Source organism: Paralichthys olivaceus, chromosome 17 (assembly GCF_024713975.1).
Source record: "Paralichthys olivaceus isolate ysfri-2021 chromosome 17, ASM2471397v2, whole genome shotgun sequence".
Lineage (NCBI taxonomy): Eukaryota > Metazoa > Chordata > Actinopteri > Pleuronectiformes > Paralichthyidae > Paralichthys > Paralichthys olivaceus.
Window position 1 is genome coordinate 6,538,910 of NC_091109.1, and position 26,660 is coordinate 6,565,569.

Genomic DNA, 26,660 nt, shown 5'->3' on the forward strand with positions numbered 1-26,660 from the left:
GCTGTTATTTGGGAATGTAGTTTTTATCTCTATGACAATCTGATATTAAGTAAGAGCTATCTGGCTTGAGATCAGTAGCCATGATCCCTCATGGCCCACAATGCCTCTTTAGATCTGAGTTTTTGCAAATGAGTTTTATTATTACTATAAAACACGAAGCATGACTCCTGCTATAATGATGGTTGCAAAAGGAATGGCCTTTTTTATATTTGAACTATGATTTTTATTTGAACACCTATTGCCACTATACTTTTTTAGTTACGCTGGAGTGACCAAAAAGCTTGCTCATATAATCTCCATTTTTGTACCCAATGCTCATGATACTGTTTTTTGACTGTTAATTTAAGTTCAGTCACCCTTTTTCAGTTTAAGTTTTGTTATTTTAATATATATTTATATAAATATATCTTCGATTTTTTTTGTCGAATTTTAGCCTCTTTTCTGTGGACTTCATCCAGTAACTTGGAGTTCCTCTTTACCTTTTAGCGAAGGAGCAGGGGCCGTGGTAGTAGGTCTCAAAGCTTAAGTGACTCTTCCTCTCAGTGTATGGATAGACCCCCAGACACGGACAAGAAGGTAAGAGAGCCATCAGATCTTATCCTCTCTATTACCCAATATTGTGACTCCACCACAAATAAACGCCCACACTGTTACATGCTCTCAATGTGGAGGGACAGACAAATAGGCAGTAGAAGCGTTGATCAATTATCCTTTTCAGTGGCTCTTTATAACGGTTGCATAATTATGTAAGGTCATTTGAGTCAACAAGACAAATGAAAAATGAGGTGTGTAACTTTTTACTATTTAGACTGGTATTTTTTAGGGCTGTCTTTTACTTAATTTTATAATATTACGTGTTTACAATGAAACAAAATGTCTATCTTGGGCCTTGAACATCACTGATTTCATAAAAATACTTTTGAAATGGATGGGTTGACACGAAATGCATTCAACGTATCTTAATTAAATTTGAATAACCAGTGTTTTCCTGAGGTAACATCTTTGCCACAGATAATCTTGATTAGAGCGCACAGTCTTGACAGATGGGACTATAAAAAGTGACTGCTGAAATTGTATTTCATAAACCCACCATCAGTTGCATTTATTCTTGTGTGGCTGCAGCCACCAGTGATCGCAGCCCCTGATGAATGCTGCATCAGTGTGACTTAATCAGTCACGCATGTTAGTAGAACATGTAATCACAGGCTGCGTAAAATCTGAATTTACAGGAGGTGTCGTGTGTGTCACCTTTTTGTTTTTGCCCACAGTTGAATTAAATGAAGCTGATTTATAAAGATTACTGTTTATGATACGATATGATGCTGAATGGTATCTGCTAGAATTCTATGTACTAGATTAAAACAAATTCTTCTTTCACTTTTCGTTTCTCCAACAAACAGTACTTTTACATGCATATAAATATTCTAGTATTACTCAGACTTGACAACATGATTAATACGGGTCTTGCAAAATGCATATTCTTTTTAGATATCAGAATTTATCATTTTCTGTTTAAAACGCGATATTCAGATATTATATTATATATATTATACATATATACAGGGCTTTCACAATGTGTCTCAATTGGGAATTTAGTGGCAGTTTGTGACACACAACCTATTTCCTGTTTACAGTGTGGCCTTTGTATTGTATATAGACCAACTAGATAACAGGAAAGCCCACATTTCAGAATGGAATGAGAAACACACCTTTATTTAAACATAATAAAAAACTTGGATATCAACACGTTTTTGTAAGTGGGTAAACATTCTTTTTTTAAAGTCTTGGTGGATGAAGGAATGACATGATCCTATTTTAATTCAAAGATGCAAAATGGCTGCATGTTAACAAGAATGTTTGTTGAATATTCAATTTGAAAGGATTGTTGTAAGTATATTGTCTTTGTCTTATTTTATGGCTGTAAACATTGTAACTGCCTTGTTTGAACAGCAGTGTGCAAGTGTTTGTTGTGTGCGTGTGTGTGTGTGTGTGTTGGTTTGTGTGTGTGCAGGCTAATGTGTGTGGAAAATAATACATTTCGATCACATTCTATACTACAGAAATTCCACCAAACAACTGTACTGTATAGTGAAATGTCAATCAAGATTGTTCACAATTCTGATCAGTCATCTACTCTTATTTGTTCCTGATATTTATTATATTCCACGTAATGCAGCTGCATTAGTAAAATAAAGTTCTGATTTGGACTGAGCAATGAGTTTTTAGAAATTAAAAAAAAAAAAAAAAAGTACTGTTCAGTCCCCCTGCCCTCCCTCTCTTTTGTTCATTCTGACTGCCTCTTTCACTTACTGACACACACACACACACACACACACACACACACACACACACACACACACTCTCTATCCACATTTCAAGATCACAGATCAGTAAGCTCAGATCTCTGTGTGCATGTGTGCGCACACAAACACATGCACATGCATTTGTCTTGTGGTTTAGAGGCTCAGATGTATACCCACCTAATGTTAGACCCTGCAGTCAAACTACAGCAGGGGCTAAAAGATCCCCCACACTGGCCACTTAGAAAAAGCCTGCAGGAAACACACACAATAGCTGGTCAGAAATCCTGCAGGAAACTGCACTGGGGAATTCCTGCCAGGTCAGGGCGGATTATTTTCCCCCTTACTTCCTGTTCCTTCGTTTCTCTCCGTCTTCCCTCACCTTTCCTCACCCCCCCAACTCTCCAGTGTCAGCACCCTCTCTCGTCTTCCTCCCAAGGCCATTGTATTGAAATGTGAAGCGTTTAAAACACATTGTATTAAGTTAAAAAGCTTAATTGATATAAAGCACATTTAAGTTCAATTAATTTAGCAATTATGCAACTGTTATCTTGGATTTGGACTGTTTGATAGACAAAACAAGCAACTTTAACACATTAAAATATATCTAAAAATTAAATAACCTGAATTTCTGGCCTTAAAAGTGTATTATATTTTAAATATTGTGTACCAGGTCTTAAATACATTTAGGCTGGTCGCAATCATACAAACATAAATTCAATGCTTCTTCAGTCACGCTTTAAAATTAATTTTCTGCAGCATGCATAGTTGGTAATGTCTCTGTTTCTTATACTATTCAAAGAGTCAGAGCGTGCTGTAATAAAACTACAACAAAACCATTGTTTTCTTATGTCTTTTTGTTTTGTTTACAATATAGTTGTGGATTGTTCTTTTGTTGATGTCCATATCGAGAGGTTTTAAAACACACGTTCCCTCATATCTGTCCTACTTGACACTTTGTCTTAAAAGGGTCTGAAACCTAATATCTTCTGTCGTTTAACAACAAAATTATCATTCAATAGTTTAGAAAAGTGGTAGATTCATTTGTAAAAAAAACAACAACTTCCTCCACATATTTGCGTATATGAAGAGCTGTAGATAGACCAGAGAGAATAGCATTTCCCTCCTGATGACTGAGTTCCCCAGTTCAGAGCCCCAGGATGAGACATCGACACAGACAGAGAGGATTCAAGCACACATTGTTTGGGGGTTTGTTGATAAATAGACGAAGCCCTCAACCTCGGCTACCTCTCATATTTACCCCACACAGTCTCAAAGACCATTCATGACATGTCAAATGATCAGGCTGCTAATGGTCAGTGACAGAGAAAAAGAGGGGAGAGGACACGCTGAAAGGCTCTGCGTCTCTGCCTGTATAATCAATTGACCTGATTGATAAGACTGTGTCAGGGTTACATTGTGTGTGTGTTTTGTTTCCCACGCCCAATGCTGTGGGTCCTTCTCTGTGTGTGTGTGCACGTACACGTGCGTGTGAGCTATCCAACCCTCTCAGCTCCTCTCTCCATCAACACCTTCCTCTGGAATGTTAATGAAAAACAACAAGGGAATCCCAAAGAATTTACCTCTGTGTGTGTGTGTGTGTGTGTGTGTGTGTCCGTGTCCCTCTGGTATCACTTTTTATTGTTGCAGCAGATGCTGTTAAGGTTAATTTTCTCTCTCAGTACAGTCACACCCTGTTTTTCTCTTGTTTATCTGCTCTCTGTTGCCACTTAGGAATGTAGTGGCTAATATAACAAACCAACTGATATAATTAATCAACAATAACTCGACCATTGTTTCACTTACATTTCAGATGTTTAAGTATCTTAAACTTAAAGCGCTCTTAGTCTGACACAAACATTTTTAAGCCACCCCTCTGGGCTTAGGAAAGTTGTATTTGTTATGTTTCCCTGCTTGATGGTTTTTAGACTAAACTAATAATGAATAGAAATAAAAACAGAATGGCACTCAGTAGAGCACAGACAAACCCCCAAAGCAGAACAATCCTACACATGAATGTCTGATTATTGTAAAAATATAAAAGAAAAAAAACCTAAATTATTTCTTTGTCATAAAAACATAGTTGTTTAATAGCGGAAAATCAAGATCTGTGCATCATTCCCTGAAGTAGTAATGAAAATGTTGAAAAATGTTAAAGACAGTAAAAAAAATCCTTAATCCGCACCAAAATTAAATGGCCTCTGTCTAGGACCCATCCCTCCATCAAGGAGGTATGGTATTAAGTGATAGGGGGTTAAAACCCCTCAACTAAAAGCAACTACTCACTAAAAGGTCAATATTTCTCATCTCTATCTAATGCAGTGCAGAAAAACTGAGTTTTCTTATATAGAGAAGATGTAAAAAATTATGCACATATTTAATAATTCCATTTGAATGATTGCTAAGTAAAAGGCACTGGTGATACTGGCAGACAGTGTAGGATAACTTTTGGAATAAACTTTTAATACCTTTAAAATAATCAATATTTTAATAAGTAATGAAAAGTCTAACAACTACTTGCAGCCTGTTTCAGAGTCAGAATCACAACCCTGAAAATTATACCTGTGAACTGAACTCTGCAACGTTTTCCTCGTAACCCCCCAGAACGTTGGCATCAGCGGAAGCGGGCTTGCAGAGAGGTTACAAGCAAGGCTGCTAACTCCTGATTTGGCTGTTGATGTCTGTTAACTGCCACACATGGAGGAAGTCTTGCTAAACCGTCACCAGCCTCCACGCAATCATAGACCCTCAGGGGAGACAAAGTGGGGGGATGGGAACTGGTGTTTCAGAGTTGTCACAACATTAAGCATCACAAGCGCGTTGAATCCCCTGTCGTCTCTCAGGATAGCTGCATATTTTCAACGCTCATCTCCCTGAGTGTGTGTCTATCGGTGTGGATGTGCACCTGCATGGATGTTAGTGCCCATGTAGGAGTGTGTATGAGCGTATGTGCACCTGTCTTGCTTGTACGCACATACAGGGAGAGGTGTCAGGGTGCAAGGTGTTCATGTGAGGTGTAAATGCGCTGGCAACCAGTCGCCACCTCAGGGGTGCGGTGGATGGTAACACGTGTCTGTCTGTGTGTGAGTGTATGCGTGTTAGCGAGGTTGTAAATTGCACAGTGATGGTCCAAGAAAGAGGATATGATTGGATGAAACAATGAGACCTTGTGCGCTTCACCACGAGGCACTTAGACACACTCCGCTTTAAACTGCAGCTGAATTCCTCCTGTCTCCTTTTTTGTCTCTCCTCCATCACTCTCTTTGTGTTAGTGGATCTCTGAGCTTTCATCTCAGACCGAGCCTTTGAAATGCAATGCTCCCTCTTTCTCTTGACCTAAAACAAACACACACACACACACACACACACTGCTTATATTCTCTGTAATCTTCCCTAAAACATTCGGAAATTTGGTTTTATTTGTCTCCATATTCAGTTTTTCCTAATGGTCCTTTTATGCACATGGTTATATGTATTTTTCTCTCTCTCTTTATTTCTCTCCTCCCTGTATCATATATTCAGCAGTGTCAGCCAACAGTTTCTCCTATTTTTTCATATTCTCCCCGTGCAGAAACACAAGGAGCGAGACAGGCACAAACCAAAACACAAGAAGACCCCCATGGACATGTCCCCGTCCCTTGTCCTTCCAAATATCATGGTCCCAGACAAGGTAAGCACATTTGTCTACTCTTCAGTCCTTTTGCTTTGGTGATTTGTAGCTGGCCTGGTTGAATATTACAGCAGGAGCAACTGGATGACTTTTTTTGTCCCCACCTTGAATTACCTTTGTTGTTCTTCTTCTGTGTCCCTCACACATCCCATCGTCCTGCTGACGTTGCTCATATGGCATTGTTTTGATCATTTTCAATCCCTGTTTTTCTCATGGTACCTGTCCTCCCTTTTTCTCTCAACCATAATTTTTTTTTCTTTATCACTCAATCACCTCTCTCCTTCAGACCTTCATCAGCAGCAGCTCAGGGGGTGGCGTCCCCTCCCTGCCTGCATCCTCGCAGAAGCGACTTGACGACGGCACTGCTCGTTTCACCAACGCCAACTTTCAGGAAGTGTCTTCCGTTCACTCCAGCGGTGGCTCCAAAGACGGCCTGGCTGCAGACACTGGGAAAACAGCTGCTGAGGTGAAGAATAAGAAGAACAGCGGCGGGAGTCACACGGTGGGACAGAGGGGCGGCCGCAAGTCTCTCACCTCCTCAGGGAAACCCCTTCCCTCCGCCGTGGTCACCATGGCAACCTCCTCCACATCTGCCTCTGCCTCCACTGGGCCTTTCCACCAAGGTGAATTGATGGTGGCAAATGGTGTCGTATGTTAATTTTCCCACTACGGGGAATTAACCCTGCAGTTAGAAAAATGGAAACACAATGACAAATCATCTGGTGTTAAAGCTCTGTTCACCCACTCAAAAATGCTACTGCAGCACAATTTAAATTACAGCGGTGTTATTTAAACCCAAATAAGAGTGTGATGCATGGGTTTTTGTGTGTGTGTACACACATACTCTGTCATTGGCTGCTTTTTGCCCAGACACCAGACTTTCAAGTGTGTGGCCGTGATAACAGTGTTTCGTCTCAAATGGCCTCTGGCTCCTGTAATGTCTCTGTTCCCAGACAGGGCCCCAGCATCTCCACACACATAGACAGGCGCACGCATGCACATACAGATGCACACTCGCACACGCGCACACACACATGCACACAGAACATGTGGGGAGGTCAGTACCTGAAGGAAGTCATTGCTCACACCAAGTTTTTTTTTTTTTTTTACTATCAGAACCTTGAAGCCCTTGTCAGGAGTTTGTGTGTATCCATCCATATGTGTATTTTCAAGGCAGTTCTGCTACATGGGAGGACTACATGATGAGAGAGGTCTGACTGAAGAGCAGATAGAGAACAGAAAGCAGATAAAATGCTTATTTGTTATGTTTATCTTGTTCCTGCTGCTCCCATGATGATGAAAATGAGATTAGTATGGAAACTTTTCCCTGCTGTAATGACGGTTTCCTTTGTGTTGTTCTTCTCCTTCTTTCACTTTTGTTATCATGTTCATTCTTTATCTTCACTTCTATGTCTATGTCTGTCTCCTCTTCTCTCCATCTGTCATTGTCTCCCATTTTCCACTTGTGTTCCTTCCTTACTTCCAGGCCTCCTGTTGACCAGTGCCAGCAAGACGCCCTCTGCCCCTTCCTCTTCAGACTTCCTGAGTTTCTCTGACTCATCGTTGCGTTCCGGGGGTGGAACTACCTTTTCCTCGCCGCCATCGTTCAGCAGCTGCCTTGTGAAGCCGAGCTCGGAAAGCGGCGCTTCAGAGGGAACCACAACACTTTTTGGGTCTCTTGTGTCAGCTACTACAGCTTCTGCAGGTTAATCATTTATAGCTGTACACTGATGTATTTTTATATAATAATCTTTGTTTTGGATCTATCATATTTATTATTGTTAGATTTTTTTAATGATTGAATATCAATATTCATGGTTGAAAACTGCAATTTAAAGACAGCTTTCATTAATAATTATGGGTTTGAAGTATTAAAGTTGAGTGTTTCTATTTGTCAGGGAGGGTTCAAAAAAGTATGTCACTTTGTGTTGTAGTTAATGTAGGAGCCAAAGTTTTTTCAGCTTTGACCAAAGTAAGGACCAGAAGAAGTATATCTTCGCTGTATTGTGTATTGCATTTCAATTTTTTCAAGACTCACAACTTAATGGAAGTACACTAGTAAATCATTGCAGAAGCAAGTAGCAGTTTTATATAGAGTTTTCCATATTCATGTACTTTTCAGATTGCAGAACTTAAACATTAGTTCCTTACATGCAGAAAATGACAGCATCAAAATACTGCAGAGACTAGGCTTAAATATTCCACTGTGCTTTCTTATCATTGCAGTGGGCGGGAAGCTGTATGAGAATTCCCACAGTCACACTGCAAGCGAGACGACAAGCCTCAGTGGGTCCACTGGATACAAACGGCCCCAGCCCTCTGGTCCAGGGCCAGGCATCGGCGGAGCAGTGGCGGGAGGAGGGGAAGATGGGGTAAAGAAGAAAAAGAAGGGCAACTGGCGAAACAGATTTGGACCTTGCTTCACTACGGATGTGAAGCCCTCAGAGCCAGCTCCCTCCCTGACTCTCCCTACCTCCTCCACAGCCAACACCTCCTCCACCTCCTCCCCCTCGTCCTCTTCATCCACGACGCTCTCAGGCCGGCCAGGCTTAGTCTCCAGCAGTGGATTAGGGGTGGGAGTCGGAGGAGGAGCAGGAGAGAGGGGGCTGGGGGTCATGGGTGTCAGCGGTGGGATTCAAAAGTCCCCGTCACTCCTCAGGAATGGGAGTCTGCAAAGCAACAGCGGCTCCACAAGCACTGGGCCAGGTGAGGAAGACACAAAAACGTAACACGCACAAAACACAACAGTGTTTCACAAAGATAATCTGAGAGTTCAGGACTCATAGCTCTAACAAAGAGAAATACTGTCAATGTCACCTGAAATTTTTTTTATGATCATCACCACAGTTCTATGGTTGTTAGGCAAATAGCCAGATATGAGGGAAAAAAACTGGATTTATTCAGGATTTATCAGCTTGTTAGACAAAGGTGTGTCCCATTTTGCTCACCATGGTGTCACCAGTAAGAGGCAAAGGAAATTGGCTCATGAGTAGCATTGTTGTGGCAGTTTTTTCCATCACATTCAGATCCAGATTTTTTTCTGCCGTTTATGTTGATGAATTAAACAAAGACGTTTGTGGATTGCCTCTGTGTAGGGAAGCATAAGCATTACCAATCACAAAAGGCAAAGATTTGACACACCTTTGTAATTGGCTCCTTGTGTGCATGTGTCTGTATGTCAGAGTGCGGGCTATGTGTTATTTTCTCACACACGTGTAAGTGGTCTGTATGTGTTTTTTTTCCCTCATCGTGTTCAGTTGCTTGGCAACTGTCTTTATGCTTTGGAGTTCCCCTCGGCTGATGGAAATGGCTCAGCACAGCCCACACATCCCGCAGCTCCCCTTTCTTCCAGAATTACCACCCTTTTGTTTCTTTCTCCTGCCTCTCGGCTCTTCTCTCTTACCTGCATTCTGCTCATTCCTCGAATTTTCACCTCACCTGTTGATGCTTCAAAGGTGTGTGCGTGTGCGCACATAAAGAAAGAGTGCATGCATGTAAATTATTTGTATAGTGGGTTTTCACACATTTATTTTTTTATACACACTCTTTAATGACCATTAATTGTCAACAATATGTTTTGTGTAAAATCGAATACCAATTCTACAATTGTTTTTACACATTTTTGAGGCAGCATGAAATAAGAGGAATCACACATCAGTAAAACAGACCAACAGGCTGACACAGTTATATTATATTACATATCATTTAGCTGATGCTTTTATCCAAAGCAACTTCCAAAAACTATTAGGGGCAAGTCGGGTTCTTGCCTAAGGACACTTCGGCATGCAGATGGGAAAGATTGGGATCGAACTGCCAACCGCTCTGGTTGGAGGACGACCACTCTACCCCTCAGCCACAGTTGAATTTTATTTTTTGTAATGATGTGAATTATCTTGTATTTAGTGTTTTGCCACTGCTTCATTGTAGAGCTCTGTGCGGTGCTCTTTGCCCTGCTAGTCTTGCACTCTCAATACACATTGACCTACCTGTCACATTCTAATTGGCCATCTGCAGCAGTGGGAGAAATCCTGCCGCTTCAGTGGCCCAGTGGACCCTTGAAACGTTCATAAAGTTTTTACCATCCTTGACAGGCAGGTATTTCGCTCTTGCTGTGCACGTTCCCAAAACAGGTCTGCAGTCATTCTCACAGTACACACGAGAGCAAACCATGTGTATGTTCAAAGGATCACAAGACTTCATGGTCAAACCGTAGCTACTTTCTATAGACGGGACTTACCAGTGGTGCCACGCAAGAGAGAGAGCCACACATCTCTCTCTGCGACTTCTGTTCAGTGAGCGGCAGATGAGAAGCAACAGTTTGTGACACAGGCAGAGGCAGTGCACTCTGTGACAGACAAAAGCGGCTTTCAGACATAAACTGCTGCAGCCCAGAATTTTTCTATACATTACTCAGTGGAGCAATGCAAATGTCTGAATCAGTTTAACCAGAAATTAAACAGACTGCCAGCTCTCAAGTACAAAGTCTGTTTAATGTCTGATTGAGCTCATTTCAAACCAGCTGACACTAGACATAATGCAAATATAATGCAATGATGTCAGAAATATTGTTAATTTGCGTATTGCAGAACAGTTTCCAACGTCATACTCAATTCAATACATTTACAACAGGCCTTGCATTTACCAAGTTTTAACCTGGTTTTGTTGGAATAACTTATCCTTATGAGACCCTTGTGTCTCTTGTTACTCAGCTTGTCTTTGATTTTGGATAAATCTAAGATCCTAAGATTAATTTATTTTTCATTAGTGCTATTTACAAATAAACAAATTAGTAAGTTATCTTCCATTTGTCCTTGGCCTTCAAAATCTTAATATTGGACAAAAACACTCAGCATCACATTGATTGAATTGGAGCATCCACAGGTTACAATGAATCTAGAGTATGTTGTTTTTCCTCCCAGCAATTTAGTTCTAAAAGTCAGAAAAGTGATGCGGTTGCTAAGTAACAATACACTGCCTCTGATCAAAAACATTTACTGTTTGCTATGGTATGGATGTCTTAGTTGGGGATTCATATTTTCAGAAATACATCGGAATAAATTAAAAAAACTTAAACCAGAATGAAAGTGTTAGTGTTCTTGCATGTGTGTTCAAGTGCATATATTTTATTTTCTCCTGAAATTACATCTGACACAGTTTAATATAATATAATTGTGAATCAAAAGAAATATGCTTTTACAAATATGTATATTTCTCTTAACCGCTACGAGTTAATGATGGAACATTACATGGTATTAAAATAATACGAAAATCATTTGGATGTCTGAAAATTTAAAAGGATTGTACTGTTGTAAAATCTCAACATTTATTGCCATTTTCAACCATGAATATCGATATTCAGTTGTGTGTAAATGTGTGTAGTGGATAGTATATATCATAGTAGTTGTAAGCATGAGTATGTGAGTCAGACCTGTGGGCAGCTGCTGTTTCCTCTGAATATATTTTTTTTTACCGCAGTGGTTGTTGAGGAATTTATTTTTTAAGTAATTTCACCACCGTTTTTAGTTTTTGGTGCTGGTGCTTTTCCCTACAGCAGTGGCGGCATTTTCTGACCACAGCTGCTGAAAGAAGATAGGGAAAACGTGTGTGTGTGTGTGTGTGTGTGTGTGTGTGTGTGTGTGTGTGTGTGTGTGTGTGTGTGTGTGTGTGTGTGTGTGTGTGTGTGAGAGAGAGAGATGGAGAGAGGGGGAATCGTGTGTTCTCCTTCCTACTGTAAATATTTAGCTGAGGGTTAATGCAGGGCAGTAATGGGGAGGCTCTTGCCCCCCCACCATCCTGTCTGCTGACTCCAGCGTGCTGATGGATAGAGAGTTAACATGATAGATATGTGTTGGGTGGGTGGTGAGGCAGGGGGTTAGATTTTGGCTAGGTTAATGTTTGACTGCATAGGGGTCACTGATAGGACGGACAAGCTGCCAGAGCGCAGTGTGTGTGGGGGAGGAAAGATGTTCGCTGGACATGAATTTATTCGGGCCAGTGGGAGTGTGTGTGTATAAAAGGGGGAGGAAAAGAGGGTATGAAAGAGAGTAAGAAATCAACTTACTTTACTTTGGTAAAATATTTCCCTTTCCTGGGGAAATTTGAATTATCAGCAGTTAAGGTTCTGTTGTGTGAGGGAAAGTTGTGAAAACCAGGGATTCAGTGATCAGGATTTTATTTAAAAAGCATTTTTAACTTAAAATACTAAACCTGTGTTTGACTCTTTCCTCGTGTTCTGAATCATTGAGTTTATAGATTAAACACATTTTATTGTGTTAGTAAAGTAGATTTTTGGTTTAAAAGAAATACATTTTTAGGAGGATTCTGAAAAAAATATTTTGGAACTTGTATTCAGCAATTTTCAAGATTAATTAATGAATTAAGGTTTGAGATGTTTTCCCATCAAATGACTGAAACTGAATTTCAGTATAAAAGGGTGAGCACTGTGGCTGAGTGCTTAAAAATATTGTGGTCAATTTTAACAGGGAAGAAAAAACACTGAATGCAACAGTAAGATTATTAAGAGATTGAATCTGAGAATTGAGTGAGATTACGCACACGCACACACACACTCATTATGCGCCTACAGCAAGTAACCGACAATTGTAAAGTGACAGTTCTTTCATGTACCTTTCAGAATGTGTGTCTACACAATAATACACAAAGCTGTGCTAATAAAAATATTTTCAGTTGAATTTACAGTTGTTTTGTTACCTCTCAGTGTTAAATGTTTCAGTTCTACCTCCTCATTACTGCTAAGATTCAAAACTGCTTTATCAGTGTATTGCAAACCCATGTACATTTTGTGGGACACACACACACACACTTTAGATTCACTGCCTTCACTGTAGCGCTGCTCCTTCCACACTTTGCCCTGATGTATAAAACATTTCTGTTTATCTTTGGTGGTAAAAAAAAATTCTAAGAGTAACCAAAGTCTTTCTGCTGCCATGATGGTGTTTTCATCTACATTCCATTTTATAACCACGATTACATGAATGTCCACAAAAAAGTTATAGGACCCTTGGAAAAAAGAAGAATGTACTGAGTTTATTGTCAAAACACAGATTGAGCTGTTAACATAGTGTGATGGCTTCCACTTGGTTTTTTATTGTATTTAACTTTTCCCGAAATAGACAGCGTAGATTTCCTATTGAGATAATAGCAGCTTGAACTAATCAAGGTGGATATTTTTAAAGCTTACACTCGTACTGAACAGAAAGGGAAAAGGAACGGGGAGGTCGGGCATTGCAAGCAGTTGTGCTACGGGGGCTTAACGTTATTGATCACACAGGCAGGTTGCAAGTTTCTGTGTGTGTTTGTGCTTGTGTTCATTCTTTGTCTTTTGTGATCCTAGTGGAAGTTTTAATTTCCATCAAAATTCGTGATTAAATAATAACCAGATTATCCAAATAACAATCTTTACAAGCAGCCTTATTGTTAACTCTTCACTTTATTTCTGAAAATTGTTTTGGTAAAAACATCCCTCCTCACTTCAAACCTGAAAATCACTTGATTTGGAGCTCAAAGATTTTCACTTTGAAGGAAAAAAATATTTCAAGTGAATAAGTGATAAAAGTGTATCACATTTTTACATATTTTAGGCAGTAAGCCTTTATTTTTATACAAAGTGGGAGAGAAGAGCAAGGAAGCCCTGCAGAAAATGGCCTCTTACTTTTAATGTGCATGTGTAAATAAAAACATTGATATTTACTTTGGTTTCTCAGGTAATAAAGGAGATTTGATTGTTAAAATTCTTAAATCATTAAAATGTCCTTATTAAAATAATGCTTTTTGGATATTTTAATTGACCTTTGAATTATTTCATGGTAATGTGAATGTACAGTCAAATTAACCAGTTTTTTCCTCCTGTTTTTAACTGTTATTGCTCTGTCATGTCACCAGTGGCATGGGCTGATAAACTGTTGGTTTGGCCTCTAATCTAGCTGCTAAAAAATCTTGCAGGAGCACATGCCCTCTGAGCCTCGGCAGCGCTGCTTTGGGTATCAATTTTTCTGGTGCATATTACAAATCGTTATAAATAGTATGTTGGCCCATGCAATGTTCATCTCTCGCTCCCTCTCTCTCTTTCTCTCTCTCTCGCTCCCTCTATCTCGCTCTCTCTCTGTGTTGCTCTCCCTCTCTCTCCCTCCACCCCTCCCCTCCTGGCACAAAGATCTCTTGTTCCCCCAGTGAATGTGCGCTGCCCTGAGCCATTCAGGCTTTTGTGGGGCTGAGGGGCCCGTTCTCTCCCCCCTGCCTCCTCCTCTGCTGGGGTCAAAGGGGGGCAGGGGCAGGGCTTATCCCTGGTTAGTGGGCGAGCACAGGGGTGTGTGAGGGGAGGGTGGGGGAGACAGAGAGAGAGAGAGACAGTGTGTCAGACAGAGCAAAGAGATAAGAGCCTGGAGCGTGTGTGTGTGTGTGTGTGTGGAAATAGAGCAGCATGTTTGCATAGGTGGTTTGAAACTATCCTATACTGCATAACATTATATTCATAAATTTTAACTTGCTGGACAATATTATGTGAATTGTCTGAATATGTTCAAAGAGCGCAAATAATTGGTATGGAGGGAGAGAATGTGCAAATGGATTCTTATCTTTTCTGTCCCAGTTTGTAAAAATCTTTATATGACTGATGTGTGACTGCAGATGTTTTCACTTTGAGTCAGTAGCTCAGTGTGTATGTGTCTCTGTACATTTAAGCTTTACATTAGTTGATGAGATTATAACAGGATTTTTTGAATTAGTAAATTAAGCATGACGTGTGTATATGTATTGTTTGTTTTTATTTCAAAGTATTGTTTAAAAAACATTTTTTCTTTTACAGTGGTCCTGCAAATTGTTAAGACAGGTTTTTATAATGCAAGTAAAATGTATTCATCTTAGATTCTATGAGAATAGAATTTGATAGAAATCAGTAACAAATGTTGTCCTGCATTTGATAAAAATGACATGTACTCAATATCAAAAACCCCATGGCAAAATCCCCTTGTAAATTAGAAAATTTTTAGACAAACCAAGAGATGACTCAGACATTTTTTTAACTTGTCATAGCTAGAAAAGCACTGGAAATATTAATTATAATATCAATGAATCAGTTCAGTTGGAAGCTGTGATGTAATCCTCAAACGAATAAATACAATTTAGCCATTATTTGTGTGTGTGTATATATTTACAACTGTGCTGTAATAATTTGTCACTGTAACTCTAAATCAAAGTTAAGTATGTAAACATAGAAACGCATAATGTATTTAATGTCTGTTATCTCTGATTTCTGTGCAGGTGTTTTCTCTGGTGCTGATGGGTCATCGACGGGGACAGGGGCGGTCACCGTGGGCGTGTCCAGCTCCGAGTTGTCCCAGCAACAGCAGCCCACGCCCTCTCTTCCCCCTCCCTCCCCATTCACCGCCACTGCTCCGCTAACCAGCACAGGCACCACACACGTGAGTTCAAACACAACTTAAGCAAAAAACTGTCAAAAACCTCCTCATGCTCATTAAGCACACACTCTACCTCCGCTTACGTCTACCTTTCTCACACACACACACACACACACACACACACAAACTCTCGCTCACTTGGCACCCACTACGTCTCTCGCATCTTTCCGCTGAAGTGTGGGAACACAAATAAACCAAAGTACACTAATTAAAAGGCTTTCACAGCATATCGCTCAGTGCTTTTACTAATCCATTCCATATTAATTATGTGTGAAATGTGTGTGTCCTGGTCTTGTGTACATTGTTTTTCCATGAGTTATTCTATTGCTGATTGTTGGGTCTATGTTTTTTTTTTTTTACAAAGATAAGTCAATTTATTCTATACATTTCATTGAGACGTGTAAGTCTCCAGTTCTATTCAATAACTGCTGACCTTAGTGAGCTGGGTCTGTAATATGAAGTTAAATTAGGCATTTTTATTGCTAGAAATTTACTACAATGCAGAGATACAATCAGAATGAAAACCCATATTTAAAAATGAAAACAGCAAAAACCACATAGGCAATGGAATGCTGTAAGACACACTCACTATCATGATTTCCATTAGGTTTATTAATGTGGAGAAGAGTGAAATAAACCACTCATGAGCTTCACATCTATGGAAAATCGCATTTATCTCGGATTTATTTGAAATGATTGACTTTGGTACGTAAAATAAACTTAACCATATGTTCTTACCACTTCAGACATATTTAAACTTCAGACATGGAAGCGAAAGTTCTGTAGGTTTATCCACATCCAAATTAATTATGGTGTATTTTGGACCAAAGACTGGAATTTTTTATGCATTTCTTCAAAGTGGAGTGTTCCACTGGTCTGAAAATGCTTGCATTCAAAAGTGAGGACGTTAACTGTAACTTGATCAGTCACCCTCCCTCCCTCCCCTCCTATAATCACTGTCTCTTAAAAAGAATAAAAAAAATCTCCTCTTGAATCACTGACCCCAATGTCTGTCCTTTCAAAACCTCCCCAAAGACCATGCAATGTCCACCGAACTCCCATTTTTCTTCCTTGTCCACTTACCACCCCTCTTTCTTTCTCTCACACACACTTTTTCTCACCCTCGACCTTCCTCCTCTCTGTCCCCGTCCATTTCTCCTTTTTTTCCTCTCTCTCCGTTGTCCTCTGATGTAATGACATCTGACAAGCACCACAGTAGGGATGGAGGGATAGATGGAGGGTAGGAGGGGTTGGGGGCTAGTGTTTGTGTGTGTGCATGTGCGTGTGTGGGTACAGGGGGCGGGGGGCTTGCACTCATGCCTTGAATTCACTGGCCTGGCCTTCATCTTCCCTGTTCCTCTGCATTCAGCCCGTATTATAGAAGACAGGAGGCCCAGGGAAGAGCAGGATATCACGCCTGTTTGTAGCATGTATAGAGGAGCTTGTGCTGTAGATGTTTGTGTTTTTAGGTGTGTGAGAGAGGGGGGGGGGGGCTGCTGGGGAGTAAAAGATGGAAAGTAAACAGCAGAAAGCACGAGTGAAAGCTACTTAAGAAGCCAAAGATTTTTTTTTCTCCATTTTGTTGCACCAGATTGTAAGAAAAAAAATGTGGGGAAAAAAAGGTGTGTGTTAGTTTGTACAGTGTGATTCACACCTCTCAGCATCTGGGACACACATACTCTGGATAAAGTCTGCAGAAATTATGCAACATTACAGGGATGCCAACAACAAGCTTCCCTCAGTGTGTGTGTGTGTGTGTGTGAGAGTGAATTAGTGTCTCTGTGTGTGTATGTGAGTGACGGAGACCATTTGCTATTTTCAGTCCACTAGCAGACTCTCAGCCTACTGTTATTGGCTATCAGCCCAGGACAGAGAAAGGGAGTTCGAGAGAGACTTTGAATGAAAAATGAATGTAAATGAAAAATGAATGTTGATGGGAACGCAGGCTGGATTATGGCACCGATGGGAAGAGGAGGAGGAGGGGTGTCTAAAGGGAAATCTGAAATAACCACCACCACCACACACACACACACACACACACACACACACACACACACACACACACCTTAATATGATGACCAGGACAGAGCACACGTTTAAAAAAGTTACACACAATTAACACAAGTTGTTTTTCTGCATTTCATTCAAAACATTGTTTCATAGATCAGAACTCTCCTCAAATTGTAGAAACCAGAATATTTAAGATCTTAAATTTTTTCATTGAAAAAGTAAACACCAAGTTATTAATTTTGTTCATTATCTTTAAAAATTTTTTATATCTCTTAGCGTATTTCAGCTTGAGTAAAAAAAAAAAGATGTGATGGAAGAGCAAAATCAAGTGACTCAAATCAGTTTCTGTGATGTCAACATGCTTTGCCTCTAGTTTTACTCTGCAGCTACCAAAACAGTCGGCCATTTTGTACACCTGATTCCTTTCTTGACGCTCCGCCCTCGCTCTCCTCCCTCACACCCCACCCTTCCTTCGCTCCACTGTCCTTATTTGGGAAATGCCTTAATTGGATTAAACTCTATGCATCAGAAACACTTTGTCAGCGTGTCAGTGTACTGTCAGGGTGCGGAGGCGCGCTGAGCCTGTGTGTGTGTGTGTGTGTGTGTGTGTGTGTGTGTGTGTGTGTGTGTGTGTGTGTGTGTGTGTGTGTGTGTGTGTGTGTGCGGCTTGTGTGTGCGCTTGTGTGTGCTTGTGTGTGTGCTTGTGTGTGTGCTTGTGAGCGCAATGATTTTTTTGGGGGGGGGGGGGCTTTTGTGCATATGTTTTTTCCTCGATCAAATAAGGTTCAGTGACATAAAGGAATTTTTAGATGCTCTGTGACAAGTGTAATTAATGGTAAAAACCAGAGGATTTAAATATTTTCAAACCAGATAAATTCGATTGATTCTCAGTTTTGGATTCAGGCTCAATAATTGTTTAACAACATGAGTCAGACTTCAGAAATAACAACATTACAAATAATATGAACTCTTGCCACTTGCTTGTTTATTACCAAGAAAAGAAACACCAGAGATTCTGCAGCTTGATTTTAGAGATCAGGTACAATTCAATGCTGTTCAGTAGTTACATTGACGAAATTATTTGTTAAACAATTGACATAAAAACTAAAATAATTGAAATTATTTTGATAATTAATCATTCAGATGAAAATAACACTTCTGGTGTCAACAACTCAAGTTTGAGAATTAGCCTTTTCTTGGTGTTTGTAAAATTTTATTCAATTTTACTTGTTCATTTGACAGGGACAATGCTCATTAACCAACCAAAAGACTCTGTGTGTTGCAAAGTTGGGCTCCGGATTCTTTTGGTTTCATGTTGTATTTCATAACCCAACTACAAATTAAACATCAAGAAAGTAGTTGTGTGATGAATCCATGATGAAAATGTATCATTATCAACATAAATAATGAAAATAGTCATCAGTCTTAGTCCCTAAAATTGTATCTAAATCAGTGATTTTTAATGCAGTCGTTTTATTGAAGCAGTTTTTCACTAGAGCTGTTGCTTGAAATTAATTTCATAGAATTAAAAAAACTCCCCATTGGAGCATAATGATGTATGATATAAAAACTCCCTGTTTAAGTGAATATAATGATGATTTGAATCACAATGAAACATAATTTCTTCTTCATGGCTCACACGTTTGCATCTGTCCTCAGGTGAGCAGTATGCCGGGGTCCGTCTTCAACCTCGCTCCCTCCCACATGTTTGGCAACAGGCTGAACCCCAACTCGGCCGCGGCAGCACTCATGGCCCAGTCTGAGGCCTCACCAGCAGGTATGCAAACCTATTTGTGTGTGTATACATGCTTGTGACAAAACTATGCATCAGTGTCAGAGAGAAGGAGAGGGAGATAATGGATAGGTCACGCCCCTTGGTCCCTAGGAGAGGTCAAGGGTCATCACTCGTGATATTTTCTAGCTCCACCCGCTCGGCTCTGGTTACACACCTCGATCGGTCCCCTCTGTCTCGCCCTTACTCTCTATCACACGTACAAAAGCAAGTTCAGAACACAGGGTCATTAATGTGTAATTTACATGTAAAACACAACTTTTCCGCCAAGTTGTGGAGAAATAGGAGGATTTGTTGAAATTGTCGTGAGAGCGGGGATCAGAGGAGGTCGGGGTCACGCTTCAGGGAACTCCTGCTGTAGGAAAAAGGGGGTGCGTTGTCTGTCCGGTGCGGGAGCTGATGAGGGAGTAAGAGGTGGCCTTAGTAATCAGAGTAGCCACTTCCTGATACGAGACATCTGGATGAACAGAAAGGAGCGACGCAGGAGAAAAGAAGAGAGAGTAAAGAGGAGGTGGAGGAAGGTGGGTTAGTTCCTGCTGCCGGTCAGCCGTCATCAGAGCCAGATCCACTCTGACCTGCAGGTCAAGTCACTAATCAGGCTGAATGACGAGGCTTTGTGTGTGTGTTCAAGTGTGTGTGTCTGTGTGTTACTGGGCAGAGTTAATTTGCGTATTTCCTGGAAGAAATTGTCACAACATAAAATCAACTTTTTATTATTTGCTTTTAATAAAAGAATATTGAATATGTGAGTAATTAGTGTACTAAAATTTTATTTGAAAGTAGATCTTTAATTTTTAAATACCAAACTCAAAATGATTGAAGATTGTCAGCTTTTTTCTATTTTACCTAATTGTATGTTGAATGTCTTCAGTATGAATATCATCATCTGTAAATCTGCCAGTCACTTGATTAATAATTTAATGATATTTAGTGATATTTAATGCTCAAGAAAATTAAGATTTAAGTTAAGAAAAACAAATCTTAATTGTATGGATATTTAAGACAGAAAAAAAACAGCAGTCTTTGCATTGAATAACTGAAACCAAAGAAAAAGGCTTTTTGCTGTAAAAATTAAAAAATAGATTAACAAAATAGTTACATATAATTGTGTTGATTTATTTTATATATATATATATATATATATATATATATATGATTGATAAATAATGAATCTCCATGCAGCCCTTGTGAACGTCCTTGTTTCCTTGCAGTAAAGTTGTACACAATTTACACCGAGCACGTCGCGTGTGCTGCCCCACAAGTGTGAAGTTGTGTTTGTGAACTAGTGAAGGGTCATGTGAGCACAAACATGCAAGGTGTGCGTGTGTTTGTATGCATGTCCCCTGTTTACTTTGGCAGTCCTTTCTCTTTGCTTTTGAGTGTCTGGAGGGAGGCGCCAGTATGGAAAAGGGCCGCGAGAGAAAAAGGGAGTTTGAAAAAGAAGGCGAGCGAGCGTAGTGGTGACCCGTTGGGGGTAAAAGCTGGGATTGACTGTCTTAAGTAGAGGGGAGTTGGTCGGAGTTGTGTAAATGCAAAAGTGTGCATTTGAGTGTGCGCGCATGTGTGATTCATTACTCCCGCCGAGGAAAATGAAAAGAAGCGTCTGGCCACGGGCCCAGAGGGAGGAGATACAGAAGGTAGAGAGAGAGAGAGAGAGAGAGATTCACTCACATGCAGTTTGAATGAAGGCTCGTCTGTGAAAGACATACAAAGGAAAGAAAAAGAGACTTTTGTAGGATGCCATGTTGCAGTGCATCTAAAGCACACAGACTAATTTTGAAAATGCAACTTTTTCTCTTTGTATTTTCTCTCTGTTCACACTCTGACAGTTTGCTCCTCCACAGTGGATAAAAGTGAAAACTGCCCCAGTGTGTTGCAGTGTGGATGAGAATAAATAACTCTAAGCCTCTTCGAGTGTATGTCTGTAAAGTTAAACCGTATTGTTTAATGAGACTCCTCATTGTTTAGGGTCCCTTAAACCAGACTGCTGTAAATGTAAAAATAATAGCAAAAATTGTAAAATCAATTTAAATTTTGTTGTGAAAAATCTTACTTGGAGTTCAACCTTGATAAAATCCATCACAGAGAGCAGGAGGATACAGGTTTAATGAACCAGTATAGAATCACTCATTACCAACCAGATGTGATACACACATATACTGTATATATAAGTGTGTGTGTGTGTGTTTGTGAGAGAGAGACATACATTTAGTTGTTTCTCAAATGGCAAAGAAGGGCTTATATCTGTTTTTGTTTTGTTGGTGTTTCAGTGTGGTTTTCATAAACTTCTTCCAGTTTATTGTGAACATGTTCTTGGATGCACAGTTGATTTTTGTGTGTGTGTGCGCAGATCAGGAGGTGGGAGACGGCAGCAGCAGCGTCGGAGCTCAGGGCTTCTCCATAAGAGCTTCTCCCAAGACCACCCCGCGGTGAGTACATGCTTTCTATCACACGCGCACACACAAACGCACGCACACACACACATACACAAACACACACACAGATCCCCCACCACCCAAATCCCACCCCGTTTTTACATTCCTCTCTGGCCCCCCTTCGTTACCCATCCCCCTCTCTGCCTTTCCCTTCGCCGGCCCGCCGTCTCCCCTCTCTTCCTCTCACTCTTCACACACACCAACACACACACACACAAACACACATGCACACTCTGCCTTTCGCTCTTACCCCTACAGGCAATCCTCGCTCTCTTACTGCCAACGATAACGTGTGTTTTTGAAGGTGGTAACCATCCTTCAACTCCACTTAGATGTTTTTTTTCTCAATGTAATCACACATGGAAGGACAGTCCAGTGATTTTCTGCTTCTTCTCCATCTGGGAATATTTGCATGGAGCCCTCAGAATGGGAATATTGTTGAGACAGATCCATTTATGTTTGTTTCTTCTACTTTGTGGGATGGATAATTTCCCTTGATGAGGTTCGTAACATTTTTATCATGAATACTGCACCTCTGTTATTTCATGTTTTGCATTTTGGACTGGCTGGGAATGGCTGTCTTAAGATTTAAAAAGAGAATATTGTAATATGTTGCTTTTCTACATAGTTTGTGACACCTTGATGATTTTCTACTCAAAACACTTGAATGTAAAAGTTAATAAATCTGTTTTTTTGCATTAAGTGTGACACCCTTTTTTAAATAATTCTATGATATTGACACTTAAAAGCAGTTTTTATTATGTTTTATGTAGAACGATTCCAGAAAATCTCATCGCTGCTGCTCGTTTGTACTTTTCCTCCACATTGTGTATCCTTCACTCTGTTCTTTCTTCCCTCTCCTGCTGTCCCTCATTTCTCCTCTTTCACACTCAACAGATTGACTCAGCACACACACACACCAAGATTTATCGCACCTAGACAGTCCACTTCCCTTTTTCTGTCTCTCGCCCTCTTGCATGTCCTCTTTCTCCCTCTCCCTCCACGTCTTTCTCGCTCGCTCGCTCACACACACACACAGACGGAAAGCCTGGCCCCTTTTCATTAAGGACCACTGTAACAACAAATTGATGTAGTTTTATAGCCAGCAGTGTCTATGTTTGTCTGACGTTTATGTTGGGTCGTTAATCTCCCTATTGACCTCTCTATCTCTCCTTTTCTATCCATGCTCTCTCTTTCTCTCTGTCTCTCTCTCTCTGCCTCCATTCAGCTCTCCCATTGGTGGCCTGCAGATCCGCTATGACTCCTCGGGGTCGTTGCCGGGGCCGGGTCTGGGGTTGCTAGGGGCGGGGGGAGGCAGCGGGGAGACGCTGCTCCCGGTGGCCACCAGCATAGAGCAGCTCCTGGAACGGCAGTGGAACGAGGGGCAGAGCTTCCTGCTCCAGCAGGGAGGGCAAGGAGATGGTAAGTGACCACAAACACAAAAAGATACACAACAATGCAATCACACACACAGGGCTGGGTATCCTGTGTTGGGGCTCTGATTCCACAACAGTATTTTGTGACCTTATTCAGAGAAATAAAACAATATTTAAAAAATCACTAGAATTGAGTATTTCCTGGGAAAATTGGTGTGAATGTCAAAAATAGCCCTATCTTGCAATGCTAAAGAAAGCGATTTCCTGGATCCACCCCTTTGTCCAGAACTGTGCAAAAACTTTACACCGTCTTTCTTGGCCCTGTTCAATCCTTCCAAGTTTTATGGAAATTTGTTAAGTAGTTTTGCATAATGCTGCTGACAAAAATACAAAGTTGGAGGACCGTGAGACCTGTCGTGCAATGTTGTACAGAGATTCGATACCCCCCCCCACACACACACATTTGGATGCACACCTGCTTGGTGGTCATTATTTCCACCTTTACTTCTTGCCTAATTTCTCTCGCCTTCACAATCCCCTGTTGCCTCTCTGCCTCTCAATCCTTTTACTCACTGTCTCCATGTTATATGTTAGTGTCTGTTGATCTCCGTCAGTAATCTCCCCATCTGAACATCCCTTTACGGATCAGTAGTTGCAGCCTAGTTGTTTGAAAGGTCTTCCTTCAATCTGGACTATTCAGGTTGAAGTTCCTGTGTCTGCACATCCTCCTCCTAACCGGAGTTGTCCTTGAGCACTGCGCTGAGTCTGTACAGGCACCAGGGTCACTGCTCTGTAGCTGATCTTGACCTCTGACCCCCCTTCTAGAGTATATCTGTCTATTCAGTCACTGGGTATGTGAGCAGAGCTGTGTGGAGGCTGAGCAGAGTTACACGGTATCATCCTGGGGGCTTTTTTAGAAAGTCTGGTGTTCTTCTTGCTCGTGAAAAGATCACTCCAATACTTACTGCTCCACCCCAGAAGTATAAGACATTCTTTATATAATGTAGGTAAAAGTTTGAAAAGTGTTTCTCTCACACAGGAACGTTGACTTATCATAGATTGAAACTCAGTCTAGAGCGATTACAAAACATTTTGAGCAGGGAGAATAAATTGCTGCTGCCGCTACACTACACTAAGGTCAGTTTTCACATCTTTTTCTTTCTTTCCTTCTCTCTCTCTCTCTCTCTCTCTCAGTGGTGGGGATGTTGAAGTCGCTCCACCAGCTTCAGGAGGAGAACCGGAGGTTGGAGGAGCAGATCAAAACTCTGACTATGAAGAAAGAGAGACTGCAGCTTCTCAGCGCTCAGTTATCAGTGCCTTTCACTCCCACCACAGCCTGCTCTGGTACGTGCACATTCACAACTTAAGCAACTCTTTGTAGCGAAATAAATAAGGCTGGTTAAATAATTAACACATAATTAGAGTTACTTACTGCAAATGTCGGGTATAAACAGTATCTGCACCAAAACAAAAACGTTCACAGACATACACAATTTTGTGTTTTGGATTTGTGTCCGAGCTTTCCACTAAGTTTCGTGGAAATCTGTTCAGGGTTGCGATTACACAAATATGTTAATTTATTCAGACAAATTAAAAAATGAACCAATGGACAGGGGCTGAAACGATCTCCTTGCTGGAATTACAAAGACAAAAAAAATCTAAATTTGTGTTGCAGATGTGAAAGGAGCCCAGCTTGGAGCCACCGACTCATCATTACCTGTTGCAGCTCAGGTAAAGACCAACAAGAGAAAGAACTGTAACAAATAAACATGTATGAGTCACTCAGAGAAGCACTAGGTCGTAAAGTTAGTTTAGTTCAGTTATGAGCTAATGTCTTAATGTTGATGATAAACATAGTGTCTCATCATTAACGTGTTAAAAACAGGGTCTGAGTGGAGGATTTGTCATTAAAGCCATTAACCTCTTCTCTCAGGATAGTACTTCTTGTGGTGGCCACAGCAGTAGTGGCTCCACCTCCTCCCTCTCCACGCCTCCCTCCGTCTCCCATAGCCCACCCCAGCCGCAGCTCAATGGACTCGCCAATGTGGGGGCAACCCCGGCCGGGCTGGGCGTGGTAGCTGGGCTGATGGGTGCAATCGGCACGGGCAGCTCTCTGGGCATTGGGGGAATCGTTGGTGCGCTGAACGGGGTCATCCAGACACCAGCGGGCACCGGCAGCCCTCACCAACACACTAGTGGAGCAGCTACGGGCGTCACGTTGCCGGTCAACAACAGGTACGTGTTGGGTGTATGGTGTCAGATCAGACAAAATGAAGCCAGAACAGACTGGACCACTTAATCAAGTGTCATAACATGTAATGCATCATGCTGTTTTATGGGCATTCTCAAAATCATTGCAAGCGATACCTCTCCTTACCAAGACCGATACCTGGACTTTGTATATTGGCTGATACCACGTACCGATCCAATACCAGTAATAACAAACGAAACAACAACACGAAATAACAAGTTGTATAACGTATTTTAACAGCTGTTTGCTGTTATCCCTGTACGGGGGTGATGATTGCCATCCCTCCTACACGTCTGCATTTTACTAAAATTGCTATTAGCTCGCTCTGACTAATGCTACACTATCAGAAATCTCTTCTTCTCAACTGCTGTAAAAACAAAACTGCTGTTTTGGAGCAGTGAAGAAACGATTTCTGGGAAAAGAAAATTGCACTTTTGTCTGGATCAAATGTAAAGATGTGGTATCAGATCAGTGCATAGATTTGCACACTCGCTGATGTCCCACCCGGCATTTTCTGCAGTTTCTGAGGCAGAACATGTCTCGTTATATCGCTTGTCCTCCTATCAGTTTATAGTCCATGGATTGGAGCTCTACAAACATGCTCCCTAAACATTTTACATTTGAGCTTTCAGGCTCTGTCGCATTTCATCTCATCACATCCACACCAAGAAACTGAAAACACCAGAATCATTTCATCGAAATGTCAGAGACCATATTTGTCTGGCAGCTTCATCTCTGTTCTTTTTCAAGAGGTTTGTATGTGAACTTTATTGGTTCCTCTCTCTTTCTCTGTGTTTCCTTTTGCTTGCGTGTTGGATTCTAGCAGCTCAACAACTAGTAAGAACAGGTGAGACACAAGTCAGATCAGTTCTTTACGTCGGACAGAGACAGGTTGTAAAAGCGTTTGTGATTTTGAATATGGAATCGACTTTTAAGTTTTCTTTATAATATTGCAATAGCAGTATATAACATTTTTTAAATATTTGTTTTATGGACATTATTGACAGAAGTATTTTATTGTTGAAATGCAGTAGTGTGTATAGAGTGTTTTTATTGTTGTCGTCTGACTGAGTTGTGTTTTGTGTCAGTGCCGCACGGCTTGGTCTGTTGTCTGAGCAGCACAGACTCCTCCTCCAGCAGCATCAGCTCCAGCAGCTGCTGTCCTCGCAGCCTTCAGCGGTACGGCACACACACACACACACACACACACACACATGCACGCACACATGCACTCTGAGCTACACTGAGGTTTTTTTTGGACAATGACCTAAATCGCCAAGCTTAGTAATTCTTCTTTTTTCTCCTCCTCTTCACCCCACCTGTCTCCACTCTGTCTCTTCCCCATCTCTCATTGTTGTCCTCCTTCACATTTTTCCCTTGACCTCATCC

At 40.9% G+C, this 26,660-nt stretch overlaps 1 protein-coding gene across 1 annotated transcript in view; it reads left to right on the forward strand.

The window, feature by feature from the left end:
- Positions 1-26,660, forward strand: part of mllt10 (MLLT10 histone lysine methyltransferase DOT1L cofactor) — a 40,979-nt gene that overhangs the window by 11,818 nt on the left and 2,501 nt on the right. The window contains 14 exon segments of the mRNA XM_069513000.1: positions 487-576; positions 5,872-5,970; positions 6,257-6,593; positions 7,457-7,675; positions 8,197-8,676; positions 15,250-15,410; positions 19,077-19,194; positions 21,560-21,638; positions 22,873-23,066; positions 24,215-24,364; positions 24,696-24,751; positions 24,954-25,255; positions 26,095-26,118; positions 26,360-26,450. Of these exon segments, the coding sequence (XP_069369101.1) occupies positions 487-576; positions 5,872-5,970; positions 6,257-6,593; positions 7,457-7,675; positions 8,197-8,676; positions 15,250-15,410; positions 19,077-19,194; positions 21,560-21,638; positions 22,873-23,066; positions 24,215-24,364; positions 24,696-24,751; positions 24,954-25,255; positions 26,095-26,118; positions 26,360-26,450 (2,400 nt within the window).